Genomic DNA, 14,675 nt, shown 5'->3' with positions numbered 1-14,675 from the left:
ATAAAAATGGTTTTGTTTGCTTTCGACCCATATACAATAAGCCTAGCAGCTTTGATCACAAAACCCCCATTAAAAACATCTTGATTAGACCAACCCATATGATGGTGCTTATGCTGATTTAATCACTGGTTCGCTCTCAAAATCCATTGGGGTGGGTAGAGAAAGACAGAGAACCACACCCAAACCAAGCAACCGACATTTTAATCTCCCAGGCAAGTACTAGTTAGACAACTAGTAATGGCATATATGACATAACATATGGCAACATCAGGCAAAACACTTGGCAACTTACTTTTAATGATATATCATTATTTCCTCTTCATTTCAAGGAAAACTAGTTAAGGATGCGTCTCCCTTCTGCATAACACAGCCTGAGAACTCAGATGCCACCGCCTGAAAACCAGGGCCAGATGCAAGCTGTCAGCCCAGTCTCTGCTTACACCTAAAATAATCGATCTGAACTGCTCTTCAAAGCTTATTTGAAATAATATTTCGATTAATACTGAAAATGAACGTCCAGCCCACTCTTTACCCATACCGTCTCACACATCTGTCTGAGGTTTAAATTGCATTTAATGAAGAAAAGAACCACCTGATTAGTCCAGGTTTTTTCCTCCTCAAAATGAGCTTCCAGGTAGCTTCACCATCCCCACCCCTGGCTCTGAAACCCCAAGCTCTGAAAGCCCTTGGCTCAGATCATTCTCAATTCGCAAGCACTTGTGCATTCTCCATTGCGAGGGCTGCGGACGGGCAGGTTGATGGGCAGATTTCAGACACACAAATGGCTCCGCATGCAGACCCAGCATCCCTGAGAGAGCCCGTGACACCAACGTGCCGTCATTTTAACTATTCGGAGCAGCACGCGATCGCCGACAGCCTCTGAAAACACACCAGCTACCAACCAGTGCCCCCCATGTCTCAGCTACCACCGCTAGAAAGGAACACGAGGGCGGCTTACAAAAATCAGACGCATTTCCCCACAATTCAGCCCATGATGTCAAGCTTAAGCACAGATCACTGACGGCCAGCAGCTCCTCCTACCCGTGTGCTTGGAAACCGCATTTAATCTCTGCACCATTTCTTCCAGGGCCATCTCTTCAGTCCTCAGCCAAAACCTCATCCTCCGGCACAACAGAAATGATGCTGGCAGATCCGCTTCCTCCGCACGGGGGGCGCCTGCGGGTGGGGCCGTGCGAGTGGGGAGGGGGCGCGGCGGAGGCGGGGAGGGGGCCACGGCAGCGCTTTCAGCCTGGAGCCGCCGCCTCCCTGCCCGGGATTGGTTCCGCGCCACCGGGAGGGGGGCGCGCGCTGCGCCGCGGGGGGCGGGGGGCAGCTCGGCGGAAGCGGAAGCGGCGCGCGCCCGCCCCGGCGTGTCACCACCGTGGGTCACCTGGGAGTCTTGTGAGTGCACCACCGAGGTCACCTGGCAGCCCTGCGGGTCACCGCGGAGGTCACCTGGCAGCTTCACGGGTCACCGCGGAGGTCACCTGGCAGCTTCACGGGTCACCGCCGCGGTCACCTGGGAGCCCCGCGGGTCACCGCCGCGGTCACCTGGGAGCCCTGTGAGTGTACCACACAGGTCACCTAGAAATTCGTGTCACCGCCGAGGTCCCCTGGGAGCCCCGCGGGTGCCGCACAAGTGCCCCCGCCCCCCCCCCCCGGTTCCGGGTCTCCACACTCTCCCGGTTTGCGGGCAGCCGCGCGGAGCCGCGAGTGGACTGAGCAAGTGCAGCTGCCTCCGCGGGGCCGCGCCTGGCCGCCGCCTCCCTTTACCTCCGGCCGCCCCGCGGCAGGTGCAGAAGCTGCAGAGGCCGCAGCAGCCGAGCGCGCCCCCTCCGCGTGGCCGCATGCCATCCGCGCCGCGCCCAGGTAAGCAGGTCCGTGGGTCGCTGGGTCCATGCGTGGGTCCGTGGCTGGCCGGAGATGGACCAGCCCCTTCCCGCAGGGGCATCGCCTGCCCAAGGTCGCAGGACCCGGTGCAGGAAGCGCGCGCTGCAGGCACGGGGCTCTCCACCCTTGCCATGGTTGGCACCAGGCCACAATGTGCACTTGACACCCGCAGCGTCCCGGCTGCCACCTGCAGATTCCAGCTTGTGTCTATGCAGGGCCATGACCGCCACCACAGGGCTATGTGCAAGAAACTCTCTGGCTCTCCTCACCCAAAACCGCGGCTATCCTTTTTTGGTTTGGTATTACCGGTAACGTGCCCTTCCTTAAAGAAACAGTATTTCAGGCCTGTAGTCCCAGCTACTCCGGAGGCCGAGGCAGAAGCAGAGGCAGAGGCAGGAGGATCATTTGAGTTCAGAAGTTTGAGCCTGGGCAATGTAGCAGGGGCCACCCCCCCAACCCCATTCCCCAGTTAAAAAGAGATTGGCGGGAAGAGCCGCTTCCGCCAGATGGTTCGCTCAAATGGCTGAGGTTTGAACTGCAGCTCGTGCCAATAACATGTGCACATGCACTAGCAGTCCAGTGTCCAACAGAGGCATGGCATCATTCCAGCTTCGACAGCAATGCCCGGTGGTCAGTGTCCAACAGAGCATCGGCGCACCATTTCCAGTATCGACAGCAATGCACCCGCGTCCGAGTGTCAACAGAGCATCGCGCTCATTCCAGCATCGGCGTAATGCACGGTATCCAGTGTCCAGCAGAGCATGCGCTGTTCCAGTATCCGGCAACAATGCCCGCATTCCAGTGTCAACAGAGCATCGCGCCTCATCCCAGCATCCAGCAACCAATGCGGTAGTCCAGCGTCCGTAGGCATCGCGCACCATCCCAGCATCCGGCAACAATGCCCGGTAGTCCAGTGTCCAACAGAGCATGCGCGCACCATCCCAGCATCCGGCAACAATGCACCGGTAGTCCAGTGTCCAACAGAGCATGCGCGCACCATTCCAGTATCCGGCAACAATGCACCAGCATTCCAGTGTCCAACAGAGCATGCGCGCACCATCCCAGCATCCGGCAACAATGCACCGGTAGTCCAGTGTCCAACAGAGCATGCGCGCACCATTCCAGTATCCAGCAACATGTGTGTCCCCCAACATCCCGTTGTCCAGTGGCACATATGCGCCTGGACGTTCCAGTGTGGTGACCTTTCAGGCACGGAGCAAGGCCAAAGGGATAAAAAAATGAAGGTGACACAGTACTTCCCCTTATAGCTCCCACAGGTCTGGATAGGCCAGACAGATCTGGAAATAAATAATTCATAATAAAAAATAATTACAGAATAAGAAGTACAACAACCACAGATAGAAGGTACTGAGTAAATCTGTAAGAAATGGCTGCTTTGTTTTTGTTTTTGCTTAACATGAGAAACGTATTGAGTATCAGCAGTTTCACTTGGTTCTATAGAATCTCTTTGGAGCCCAGTGAAAGGAGGACTCTGGAAAGGCCTCGGTGTGGATGGGAGCCTCTCCCTGTGTGGACAAGCATCCCCTGGGCTGCCCAGAGCTGAAGCAACCCCACTGTGCCTACCACTGCACAATTGCTACCTCCTGTCTATACATGGTCTCCAAAAAGTGCCCTCAAATGGGTCTACTCCTAACTCATTCCCTGTCAGTTCAGGGAACCTTCACCACTCCCCGTCCCCCACCCCCGACCCCAACCCCACCCCTCCAGCTTCAGGGAAAGCCTGTCATCAGGCAGAAGGGTCCTGAAATGCAGGCCCTGCCCTTTCCACTAGTCTAAGGCAAAACACTCTCCCTGGTCCTCATCCCACACGGCCCCAGGCCACACTCCCTGAGCACTTGCCCTCTTCTCCCGGTGCCAGGCAGGTGCCCTCCAGCCTACCCAGCCTTGGGCTGTATCAGGATCTACCAAGGGCTTGTTAAGCTCACATGGCTAGGCTCTGATGGCTCCTTGCTGATCCAGGAGGTCTGGGGTGGGGCCTGAGGATGTGCATTTCTAGCAAAATTCCCTGGGATGTTGAATGTGTTGGTCCACATTTTGAGAACCACTGCTGAAATCTGTTGCATCTTAAAAGCAAGATGAAAGGAAAAGGCCACACTCTCTGGCCCATCCTACTTCTCTGATCTCCCTCTTCACCCCTTGGGCATTTCCACACATGCTCTTGGCTTCTTTCCTCAACCCTATGCCATCCACTCTGTCCCCTGGCCAGCATCCTCTAGCTAGCACCATGTCATGTTGGGGTACCAGGGTGGAGACCCTTGGTCTCTGTGGCCATTGACTTTATTACTGGCAACTTGGCTGGGCCACCATGCCCAGATATTGGGTCAAATGCTAGGTTAGATTGGCACTTTTGTCAGTAGACTGAGTAAAGCGGGTGACATAATGTGGGTGGGCCTCACCCAATCCATCAAGGGCCTTGAGAGAAAAAGACAGAGGTTCCCCTTGAGAGAAAAAGAAGAGGGAGCTCTGCCCCCAGACGGCCTGGACTGCAACCCAACTCTCCCCAGTCCCCGGCTGCCCCTGGCCTGCGGATTCTGGACCTTCCAACACCCACAATTTCAGGAGCTGATTTGTTAAACTAAGTCTCTCTTTCTCTCTAGCTCTGTCAAGTCTTTATTCTGCCTTAAATTATAGCACAAATGATGCCATCTTTCCATAAAAATCATTTAACTCTTGCCTAAAGAACGACTGTCACCGTTACACCTGGCATTAGGGAGCACTGGGCACTCCAGGCACCCGCCAGATGCTCCCCACACTGTAAACGATTGGTCTTCACAGAGAGCGGGGAAAAGGCACCGTTTTTAGCATGTTACAGAATATGCAGAGAGGTTCAGCGACTTGCCCCAGGCCACACAGAGGCAAAAGATGCAGACCTGTGGTGTCTGCAGTGTCGCAAGGGGAATGGCATCCACAAAGTTCCCAGCAGATAGACCCAGGACACTTAGGTAAGGTCCCAAGCCGTGTGTCCCAAGGGACGGCTTTCTTTCCATCCCTGGCTCAGCCTCTCTCCCAGGAACCAGAGGCGCTCCAGGAGGGAGGCTGAAGGTAACACGACACCTGGATACCAAACATCCTCATAGCCACCGACCTTTCTGGATGATCAGCCACAAAGCGGAGGTGAGAATTGGGAGCTGGAGCAGGCAGGGCCAGGCTCCCAGTGCCAACCCCAAGACTAGGGGAGCAGGGCTATGGAGGGGCTCAGCGGCCCCGGCCACAGAAGGGAAGGCATAGATGTTTTCTGCACAGCCTCACTCCACGGCTTGGGAGGGAATCAGAGAGGGTGGAGACTGGAAAAGGACTGTGAGGAAATTCACAAGCTCATCGTAACTGGGAGAGCCTGGCGGGATAACACCCAGCATGTCAGGGATGTACTGAAGCCATGGCCCCAGAAATCTGGAAACGAACCCTCGATTCCGGACAACCAGGGCTGGCTCTGAGGTGCAGCACTGAGCAAGGCTGGTGGCTCCTGCCCGCCCAGAGCTCACGCTGCAGCAGAGGTGACATGGCACCTGGGTATGTGATGGCCTCCATGCGGTGACAGGAGGGCACCTGCTGGCACCTCCCCCTCGGGGGCCAGTGTGACTTGTGAACAGGTCCCTGTGTGCCAGCAGTGAGCAGGTCCTGGTCCACACACGGACGACTGAAGGACTGCACTTCTGAAGTGGGGGACAGGGAGGGGAGGGGCGGGAGAGGAAGGAAGAGGAGGAGCTGCTGGACTTCTGACTTTTTTGTACCTTTGCAGGGCAAGGAAGTCTGGAATTCACATTAACATAAACTATAATGCAGAATCAGTTGATAAGGACAGTTAGTGAGGAGATGGTCTTTTGGGGATAAAATCTGGCAGGATTGCTGACTTGGACTTCATCATCTAAAGTTCTCACACACAAATGACCATTACGTTTTGATGCATAAAACAAGTAACTTAATATGTATTTTTGTCTGACTACAAAATCATTGCATTCACTTTGGAAAATACAGAAAATAAAAATAAAATACACTTCAACAGCATCACCTAGAGGTCTTTTTATCCTTCTGATGCCTTTTTATACAAAATTATAACAGCAATGTATATTCTTTGTAACAAATTTTTCACTCAAACTTTTTTCATGATGCTACTCTTCTGCATGATTTTAAGTAGCTGGGTGAATATTTCCTGGGATGTGTGTTTCAAATTTTAATCAGGTTTTCTAGTGATTCTTGGCTGTCATAAATACTGGCAAAGAAACACACAGGCAAATCCTTATCTCACATCTGATTGTTTCTCTGGGTTAATTTCCTACAAGTAGAGGTACAGGCCAAAGGGTATGGCTATTTTAAAGTTTCTGAAATCCGTACATGACTTTTATATGTGCGCGTTATGGTAACATGCATCCATGCGAGCAGACACAGGGCGCTGTGGGATTCTGCACCTTGTTCCTTGGCAGGGGGTCCCTGTCACAGGGAGCATCATGATGGGCTCACGCCATCCTGGGGGCAGCCCGGGTACTGCTCGGATGGGTTTGTTTGGTGAAAAAACAAAAGGCAAACTCACTTTAACTAGAGACCATTTGCCTGCATGGTGGGGAGAGCTGCTCCTGAGGCAAGAACCACAACTCAAAGCTTGACATCAACGTGGGCAACTGTAGAACCCAGGGCACCGGGGCCGCCTCAAGGGAATCTCAAGAGTCTCCACCGTGGGCAGGGGCCATCCGAGGTGGGCTATGCACTGCCCCAGCTGGGACCCTCCAACCCCCGCAACCCTGCGCTGAGGTGCACTGCAAGTGGACGCCATCTCCTCCCAGGCAGCCTGGTTAACCCAACCTCTCTCAGTTACATCGAATGTGCCAGATCCCCATCCACAACCCTTCCAGTGGGGGCTGCAGGCCAAGCCTCTGTGAGTCCCCTGTGTCCCTGGGGTGGAATCTCTGGGGCCTGGAGCAAGCGGGTGGTTGGTGTGGCCGTGCACACCGGCACCAGTGGAGGAGCCACCCTGCCTCTGCCAGCTTCTGGGGAGCCAGCACCCTTGACTGTGGCCCGACCCAGCTGCGAGCCTGTCTCCCTGTATCTCTCCCCATCTTCCATGGACACCAGTGGCTGGATTATGGTTCCTACTCCAGGGCGACTCCATCTGAGCTCATGCATCTGCAGAGGCAGCGGCCCCACCTCCACGAGGCCACACCCACAGACACTGGGGGTCAGAACTCAACACATCTTTTCAGGGACACAATTCTACCCACAATAGCAGGAAAGGGACCAAGACAGGGCTACGGAGCAGCCACATGCACGACTGGCTGCAGACACGGGTGCAGGGAGGTGAGTGGCCCTGGGGACCCCCTGAGGGTCCTTGCTGACCGACCTGAGGATCCACCTGGTGCCTATCCTGGTCCCCATACAAGTCATTCCCTCCTAGCCATGCCCTGCTGTGGAGTCCTGAGCAGAAAGCTCTGAGGAGCTGTGGAGGCTCAGTGACCCTTGCCCCGCTCTGATGCCAGGCCCCAGAATCCTGGCCAGGAGGAGCACGCTCAGACCCTGTTGGATGAGGAGCAGGAATCCGCCGCATAGAGAAAGAATTCCTTCAAAAGCAACTTTAGATTCCACGAGAAGTGCCTGGGCCCCAGGTTGGCAGGAGGACGTGAAAAGACAGCGGCATTCCCTGCTGAGAGCGGCAGAGGTAGGTGGGAGCTACGGGCCCTTTCAGAGGGGATGTCTGTGCCCAGGGCAGAGCTGAGTCAGGCATGAGAGAAGGCTGCCATGACAGATCTGGCACCAGCCTGAAATAGTCCAGAACGTCTTCATCCACCTCCCAGAGCTCCAGGGCCAGACAGGTTCTCACTCACAGGCCCCACCCCTTCAAACATCTTTTAGCTGCTCAGAGAGGCGAAGCACACCCCGCATCGGGACAGGCCAGATGCCTGGTGAGAAGTGGGTACCAATGGGATTCTTCTTGGAAGAGCCAAAAATGAAGGCAAAGATGCCTAGATTCTGGGTTCAGCAAACTACTGTGTGTTGAAGGCATCGGCTCCCTGGGGGGTTCCCCTCCCACCTGTACCCTGGAGAAAGAGGCCTGTGCACAGAGTGGGCTCCTTCCTCATACCCTCTCTGGGTGGGGGTTGGGGCCTTGCCTCCCAGAGCCTGGGGGGGTCTTGGGAGAACAGCTCGGCAGCTGGGGCCTTCACTGGGGCCTTCAGGGGTTTTGCTCCAGAGTCTGGGTGGGGGTTGGGGCCTGCCCTCCCAGAGCCTGGGGGGAGGTCTTGGGAGAACAGCTCGGCAGCTGGGGCTTTCACTGGGGCCTTCAGGGGTTTTGCTCCAGAGTTACGGCTGTGCTTTGCCCAGCAGCCCCGAGCTGAAGGAGAGGGAGTGCCTGATTGCTGCGGTCTGGGCAAGAAGGGTCTGTCCGTGCTGTCAGGTGTGAAGGCTGCACTGGCCAGGGACCAGGCCTGGGCACCAGGGATGTAGCCACCAACTGGGTCAGCTAGAGGTGAGGCCCACCCCCATGGCCGGCTCCTCACAGCATAGCAGGCCTGGCCGACACCACACGGGGACCGCAACCCACCCGCACATGCAGGCCTCCGAGGAGACAGCACTGCCTCACTAGACGGTAAGTCCACATGTGTGTTTGTATGTGTGTGTGCATGTGTGTGAGCATGTCCGTATGTACATGTGTGTATGTGCATGTGCCTGTGTGTGTGCATGCATGTGTGTGAGCATCCGTGCCTACACATGTGAGCATGTCTACATGCAAGTGTGTGTATGTGTGAGCGTGACTGTGCATGCGTGTGTACGTGTGTGAGCATGTTTGTGTGTGCGTGTGTGTGCATCTGTGCATGCACAGGTGTGAGCATGTCTGCATGAAAGTGTGTGTGTGCATGTGTGTGCATGTCTGTGCATGTGCGTGTGCATGCCTGGATGTGAGCCCGTGTGTGAGCGTGTTTGTGTGTGCATGTGTGTGTGCATGTACCCTCGCTGTGCAACGGAGAAGCTGGCACAGGGCAGAAACTGGAGGAGGTAGGTGAGTGAGGAGCACAGCGGGAGGGCAAGGGTGAGGGTGAATGAGCAGCCTCTCATGCTCACAGCAAGGCAGGAGGCCCCTCTGATTCTGTACCCCAGCAGGCCATCCATCAGTGGCCTCTCCTGGGCTGGGGCAAGGACTCAGTGTCACAGGAAGCACCTTCTGGAAAGACCTGAACTAGAAGGACAGAGGGGCTCACTGAGGGTGACCGCAGCTCCCAGGAAGTAACAGTGGGGATGCCCTTAACAGCCCAGCTGTATGTGTGACCACGGATATGGAAAGGAGGGCCGCAGGTCCTGGCCAGGCCACGGCAGGAAGGGCCTCAGGGGGGCGGGCGCTGGCCTGGGCCTTGGACCCCACACCAAGCCCACAGCAGCAGGAAGGGAATGGCAGGCCCAGTCCCACCAGGCCCGACCATGTTCCCTGAGGAGGAATCAGAGCTCCTCAGATTTTAGAGGAAGACTTGAGGCCCTGTCCCCCACCCATGCTGCACGATTGCCCAGGCCACTGGGGAACCAGGCATCTCCTCGCAGGGCCAACTGAGCCCCGAGGCAGAAGACTGCTCATGGGAAGGCAAATGCTTGTCCAAGTACAAAGCAGTGAATACCTGCAAAGATCACTCGACGCTTTCAAATTAGCGCCTAGGTGTATTTTATTATAATTACAATAAAATAATAGCAGAGTCACTTCATCACGTTTTGTATTATTTTAAGCCGTGGTTTACGCAGAAGGCTCAGCAGCCTGCATCTTCAGAAGTCTTCAGGGCTCCGCCGTGTGCTCACGTGGACACACCTGGAGAACAGGTGCAACGTGGAGGCACAGCAGACTCCCCTTGGTAGGAATGCACGGGAAGAGGGAGGGGCAGGGAGGACCCCAACATCCCCAGAAGTGTGTGCTGCGATGCCTGGTCGCTGCAGCCCAACACTGGAGGCCCCTCGGGGTCCCTACCTGAGCTGCGGCACAGTCTGCAGTCATTCACAGTGCAACCCAAGCCCCCACGCACCACAGAGAGCCACTGGGGTTGGCCGAGTTATGGCCCCCAAGATGCTCACGACCTGATCCTTGGTGCCTGTGAATGTCACCTTATGTGGCAAAAGGGCCTTGCAGGTAGGATTAAGTCAGTGACCTTGACCTGGGGAGGTCATCCTGGACTATCCAGGAGATCCAGGGTCATCCCAGGGTCCTTCCAGCAGGGCAGCGGGAGGCTCAGGCAGGGAGGAGATGTGAGGATGGATGCAGGGGTCTGGGTGGTGCGGCCATGAGCCCAGGAATGCAGGCAGCACCTGGGGCTGGAGAGGGCAAGGAAAGGATTCTCCCTGAAGCCTCCGGAAGGCACTGGCCCTGTTCACACCTTGGTGTTAGAACTTCTGGCCTCCAGAGCTATAGACCATGAATGTGTGTGGTTAGCCACTGTTTGCGGCGATCTGTCAATTGCAATAGGAAACTGACACAGTCCTGGACACCAAAACCCCAAAGCCTCCCTTCCCCAGAATGACGGCCTATGCCGCCGCCTGGGAGAGAAACCCCAGCATCCATCACACCCATGTTTCAATGAAACAACCAAAATGAGCAGGGGACAAGGCAGTCTGCTGGGGTTTAATGTGTCCCGCAAAGGTCAAGTGTGGGAAACCTCACCCCCGACGCCGCCGTGTTGGGACATGGGGCCTAAGAAGAGGTGACCAGGTCTGAGGACCCTGCCCTCGTGACTGGATAAGTGCTGTTTTAGTTCTGAGAGCAAGCTGGGTCCCCTCTCGGGCTCTCTGCTCTCTTGCCCTCTCTGCTGTCTCGCCAGGTGATGCTGTCGCTTGGGAAGACACAGCTCAGGGGCCCTCACCAGATGCAGCTCCTCAATCTTGGGCTTCCAAGCCTCTAGGACCATGAGCCAAATAAACTTCCATTGTGTGTAAACTACCCAATCCGTGATACTCTGTGACAGCAGCAGAAAACAGACTAAGACACAGTCCCTGAGGGCAGGCGTACGGGACAGAAGGCCTCTGCCCTGAAGTTACTGAGGGACCTCGGTGACGCAGACACCTGGGCCGCAGCCCGACGCATGAGGACAGAGGGCCTTCTCCACACCTGCAGGAGGGGCTGCTGCCGTCACAGACAGAACAAGCTTCTGTGTGTCTACTGCGCATCTCCCACGATGGAGACATGCACGAGCATTCAGAAAGCCTCGTGAGCCTGTGTGCACTCCAAATATTCTAAACTGCGCGTTGCTGCTGTGGACACACCACGCCAGGCCACCGTGCAGCTTGGTTGCCGTGGGCATGTGCTGCACATGGGCTGCTACCAATAATTCGCTTTTGGGTTTCGACATCCCGCTTGCCAACAGATACTCCCCTCTGTCGATGCCGGGGGATGAGCTGTTCCCTCTAATAGGGAGAAAATCTAACCTAGAGCTGAAACCCATGGAAACGCGGAGAATACCTTTGAACAGCTCAGACCTAGACAGCCGTGGACAGTATCCTCTGTCCTATTGTTCCGTGAGCTGCCGGCAGTTTTCCCCCCAGGATGACCCACCTCTCTCACTGGAGGAACAAAGCACACTATGTTCTCGAGAAGGAACAGCTTCCCAGAGAGAGGAAACCCCTAAATACCGAGGCCGTGCCAGAGAGTAAGGAGAACACACTTGTTCTGAAACAAAGGACCCACTGAAGTCACACCATGTCCGAGAAATTCTCGATGAGAGCTCCAGATGGCAGGATGTATAATATAAATATAACTGACACGCCAACTGCTGGGGCCGGAGTGGAGAGACTCGGAGGACAGGGGGTTGTGAGGGAGAACGTTACGAGGGTGATCCCAGCACAATTCATTAAATTCTTTCTAAAAGAAAAACTAGAGGAAAAAAGCATAAGGTATGTCTTGAACAAGCAGAATTGGTAAAAACAAGACTTTAAAAATTAAACTAGAACTTTTCAGATGAAAACCTCCAGGTTAACATTTATCCACAATACCACTGCCAGTCATTCGGGATGCGACGCTCGTTCTGTGCGTAAGGAAGTTTCTGGAAGAGGCATAGCGGCCACAGGAGGCCTCTGCTTTTCCTGCGAGACCCCGGTGCTCTGCGGGTGGAGGTGCAGCCGTCCTCCCGCCCTGGCTTTGCTTCCACGGCAGCTGCTCTGTTCATGGCTCTCCCACGATCCATCCAGACCCTGCGCGAGAGGGTCTCAAAGTCACCTTGAGCCTCCAGGTGCTCTTAGCCCCAGGGCAGAACCTGGAATCCCACCAGGAGGTGCCTGGCACACATATCGCACACGTGAGCGGGGCTGGGGGCGTTCCAGGCCTGAGGAGCCGTGTGAGGAGAGGCCCCAGGGGTAATGAAGGCACGGGAAGTAACAAACCCTAGGAAAGAGCAAATGGTCCTGCCGTCAGCCTGGGCGTGCGCCGGGCAGGTGGCCAGGAAGGAGTGATGCATTTCACGGAAATGAGGAAGGTGGGTCAGGATGGAGCCTGGTCTCGGGTGGGTCAGGGGTCAGTCTGCTGAGGCCCCAGCCCAGCCACCCAGTCCGACCCTCACCGGGGGCTGTGCGGGCGTCGGGTGGGTGTGGCTGATTAACACCTGCAGTCAGCTGGCTCCGCGGGGAGCATGTGCCCCTCCACAGTGGGCTGGGCCTCATTCAATCCCTGCATGGCCTTAAGAGAACAGGACAGGGTCCCCTGGAGAAGTGGACACCTGCCTGCAGACTGTCACATGGAAATCCCGCCCGGGTCTCCAGCCTGTGTCTGCACTACTGAGATCAGACATGCCAGCTGCACAACTGCGTAAGCCAGCCCACGGCACAGCGCACACAGACGCACCACGCACGTCCACGCATCTCCTAAGGTTCTACGTCTCTGAGAATGTGGCAGGCCTGGTTCGAGAGCCCAGGAAGAGCTTCAAGTCTTTATTTGTTGCCACATGAGGCATCAAGGAAAGAGAAATACATCTACAAACTGGCATCTGAGGAAGACTGACGGTGATGGCTGGGGAACGTCCCAGTTAAAGGGAGTCAGAAGAGTTGGATGCTGAATGTGAAGAAATTTTAGGAAAATCTAACCAAGTTACTTTGCTTAGCTTCCCTTTGTGTATATACAACATTGATGGCAAAAATCTGAATAAGTCAAATAGAGCTCTTTAAGTATAAAATAAAAACTAAGTGATAAAATTAAATTCACTTTCTTTGAGTTGCTCAAAGCATTATTCTAAATGAAATGTGTATTAATAACTTCACAAAAGTCATCCACCAAAGCAGAATTCCGACATTAGGATACACATGGTGGAAGAAGAGACTATAAGGGTCACAGGTTAGCGGTAACTTAACTTACAAAAGCCCATGAAAATGAGATATTGTAATAAAAACACACACAGAAATATATGTAATACATAAACCACATTCTACTTCATGAACAAAGAAATCAATTAAACAAAAACCTGACTGGAATAAGACCTTGAAACAGCTTGACCAGCCACGTCTGTCTGGCGAGGAAGCGCGGCATGGAGCCCAGAGTGGAAGCCCAGCTCACGTGGCTCAGGACTCCGGGACCTCGGCCCCTCATCTGCAAAACAAGATTAAACTAGGGCGGTAAGATCCTAAATCTCCATCGTTCTGTGTAGAAAGTGGGCCAAAAAGTCCAAAGCCTCTACAGTTCGGAGACGTCACAGCTGACTGCTGCTGACTGGTGAGTACACATGCGAACTCCATTTCTGAAAATACTGCGTCCTCTCAAAGGAAACCGGGGGCCCCGGAAGATGCCGAGCCTTGACTGCCTGTGCTGCGACGGCATTTGTAAGAGCAGCCCCTGCTGGGCTGAGCGTACTGTCTGTGAGCAGCAGGGGCTGAGGGGGAGGATTCTTCCATTTGTGCAGTTCAATTAGAGTTCTCCAGGGTCACGTTAATAGATAATGCACCATTATCCTTTGCTCTCGGGGGCGGCCTGTAAACAAGGCTTTGCACACAAAATCACAAAGCCATCACAAGAATGACACGCAGTAGCCACTGCTCCTCAGCAGCCATGAGGTGGGCAGAAACACACACGTGCTTCTAACACATGCACCAACAGGCAGAATGTGACCAGATCTGGGTATCGAATGCCTTCCCGGCTGTAAGGACAAAGGCTAGGTCTACTCGGAGCTGATGAAATCTGGAGATGTCCTAGGAAATGCATGTAAAGTTTGATAGGAAAACCTTGTCGTGTGTCCTGGTCAGGGGAGTTTAAGGAGTGTGAGATTGTAGACACAACAGGCCTGCATTCCCAAGAGACCTGGCCTCAAAAGTGGGCAACCGCGAGGTTGGGCCTGGATGCGCCTGGTAGGGCGTCACCTATGTGGCCACCCTCACCGCAGCAGCAGCAGATGCTGCACCACGCAGGTCTGCATCCAGCCACTGTCCCAGCAGCATGAGAGCTGCAGCCACTGGCTGGGAGCTGTGCACCGTCCTCCAGCGTCCTCTGAAGACTCTGGCTCCTCATATCTGTGGGCCAGACGCTTGCAAACATTACCCGATTTTAACAATGAATTTTATAACTATATCAGGGGTCCTGTTATACTATCAGTGGATCTCTTTAAACAGTGAGGTTTCAGAGTGTCATTACCACTTAATTCTCGGAATGGAATTTTCATGAGCCTTTTTCAGGCCATATTTCTTGATGTTTTGGCTCTAAAAAGATGATCGGGGTATAGAACAAATGCAGGTTTTAAGTACGGTATTTTTTTAAAAGTGTAACATTTTTTTTTCAACCTAGACCTCTGGCAAAAAGAAGCTGCTGCATTGATATTTAGCTGCTCCCTTGACTC

The 14,675-nt window shown here is 54.6% G+C and overlaps 1 protein-coding gene across 6 annotated transcripts in view; it reads right to left on the bottom strand.

Moving 5' to 3' along the window:
- Window positions 1-14,675, bottom strand: part of MCF2L (MCF.2 cell line derived transforming sequence like) — a 198,337-nt gene that overhangs the window by 119,147 nt on the left and 64,515 nt on the right. For 2 of the 6 annotated variants that reach the window (XM_009192261.3, XM_003914087.4), the window contains exon 1: window positions 1,042-1,387. The exons of 3 other annotated variants lie outside the window; for them this stretch is intronic. In XM_009192261.3, coding sequence (XP_009190525.2) covers window positions 1,042-1,120 — 79 coding nt within the window. In that variant the 5' untranslated portion in view covers window positions 1,121-1,387. Of the gene's footprint in view, window positions 1-958; window positions 1,388-14,675 lie in introns of those variants that run through there. One more of the 6 variants, XM_009192266.2, reaches the window with a different exon arrangement.

This window comes from Papio anubis, chromosome 15 (assembly GCF_008728515.1).
Source record: "Papio anubis isolate 15944 chromosome 15, Panubis1.0, whole genome shotgun sequence".
NCBI classification, from domain to species: Eukaryota; Metazoa; Chordata; class Mammalia; order Primates; family Cercopithecidae; genus Papio; species Papio anubis.
The sequence above is the reverse complement of the archived record's forward strand: the minus strand, read 5'-3'. Positions and strand labels throughout refer to the sequence as shown.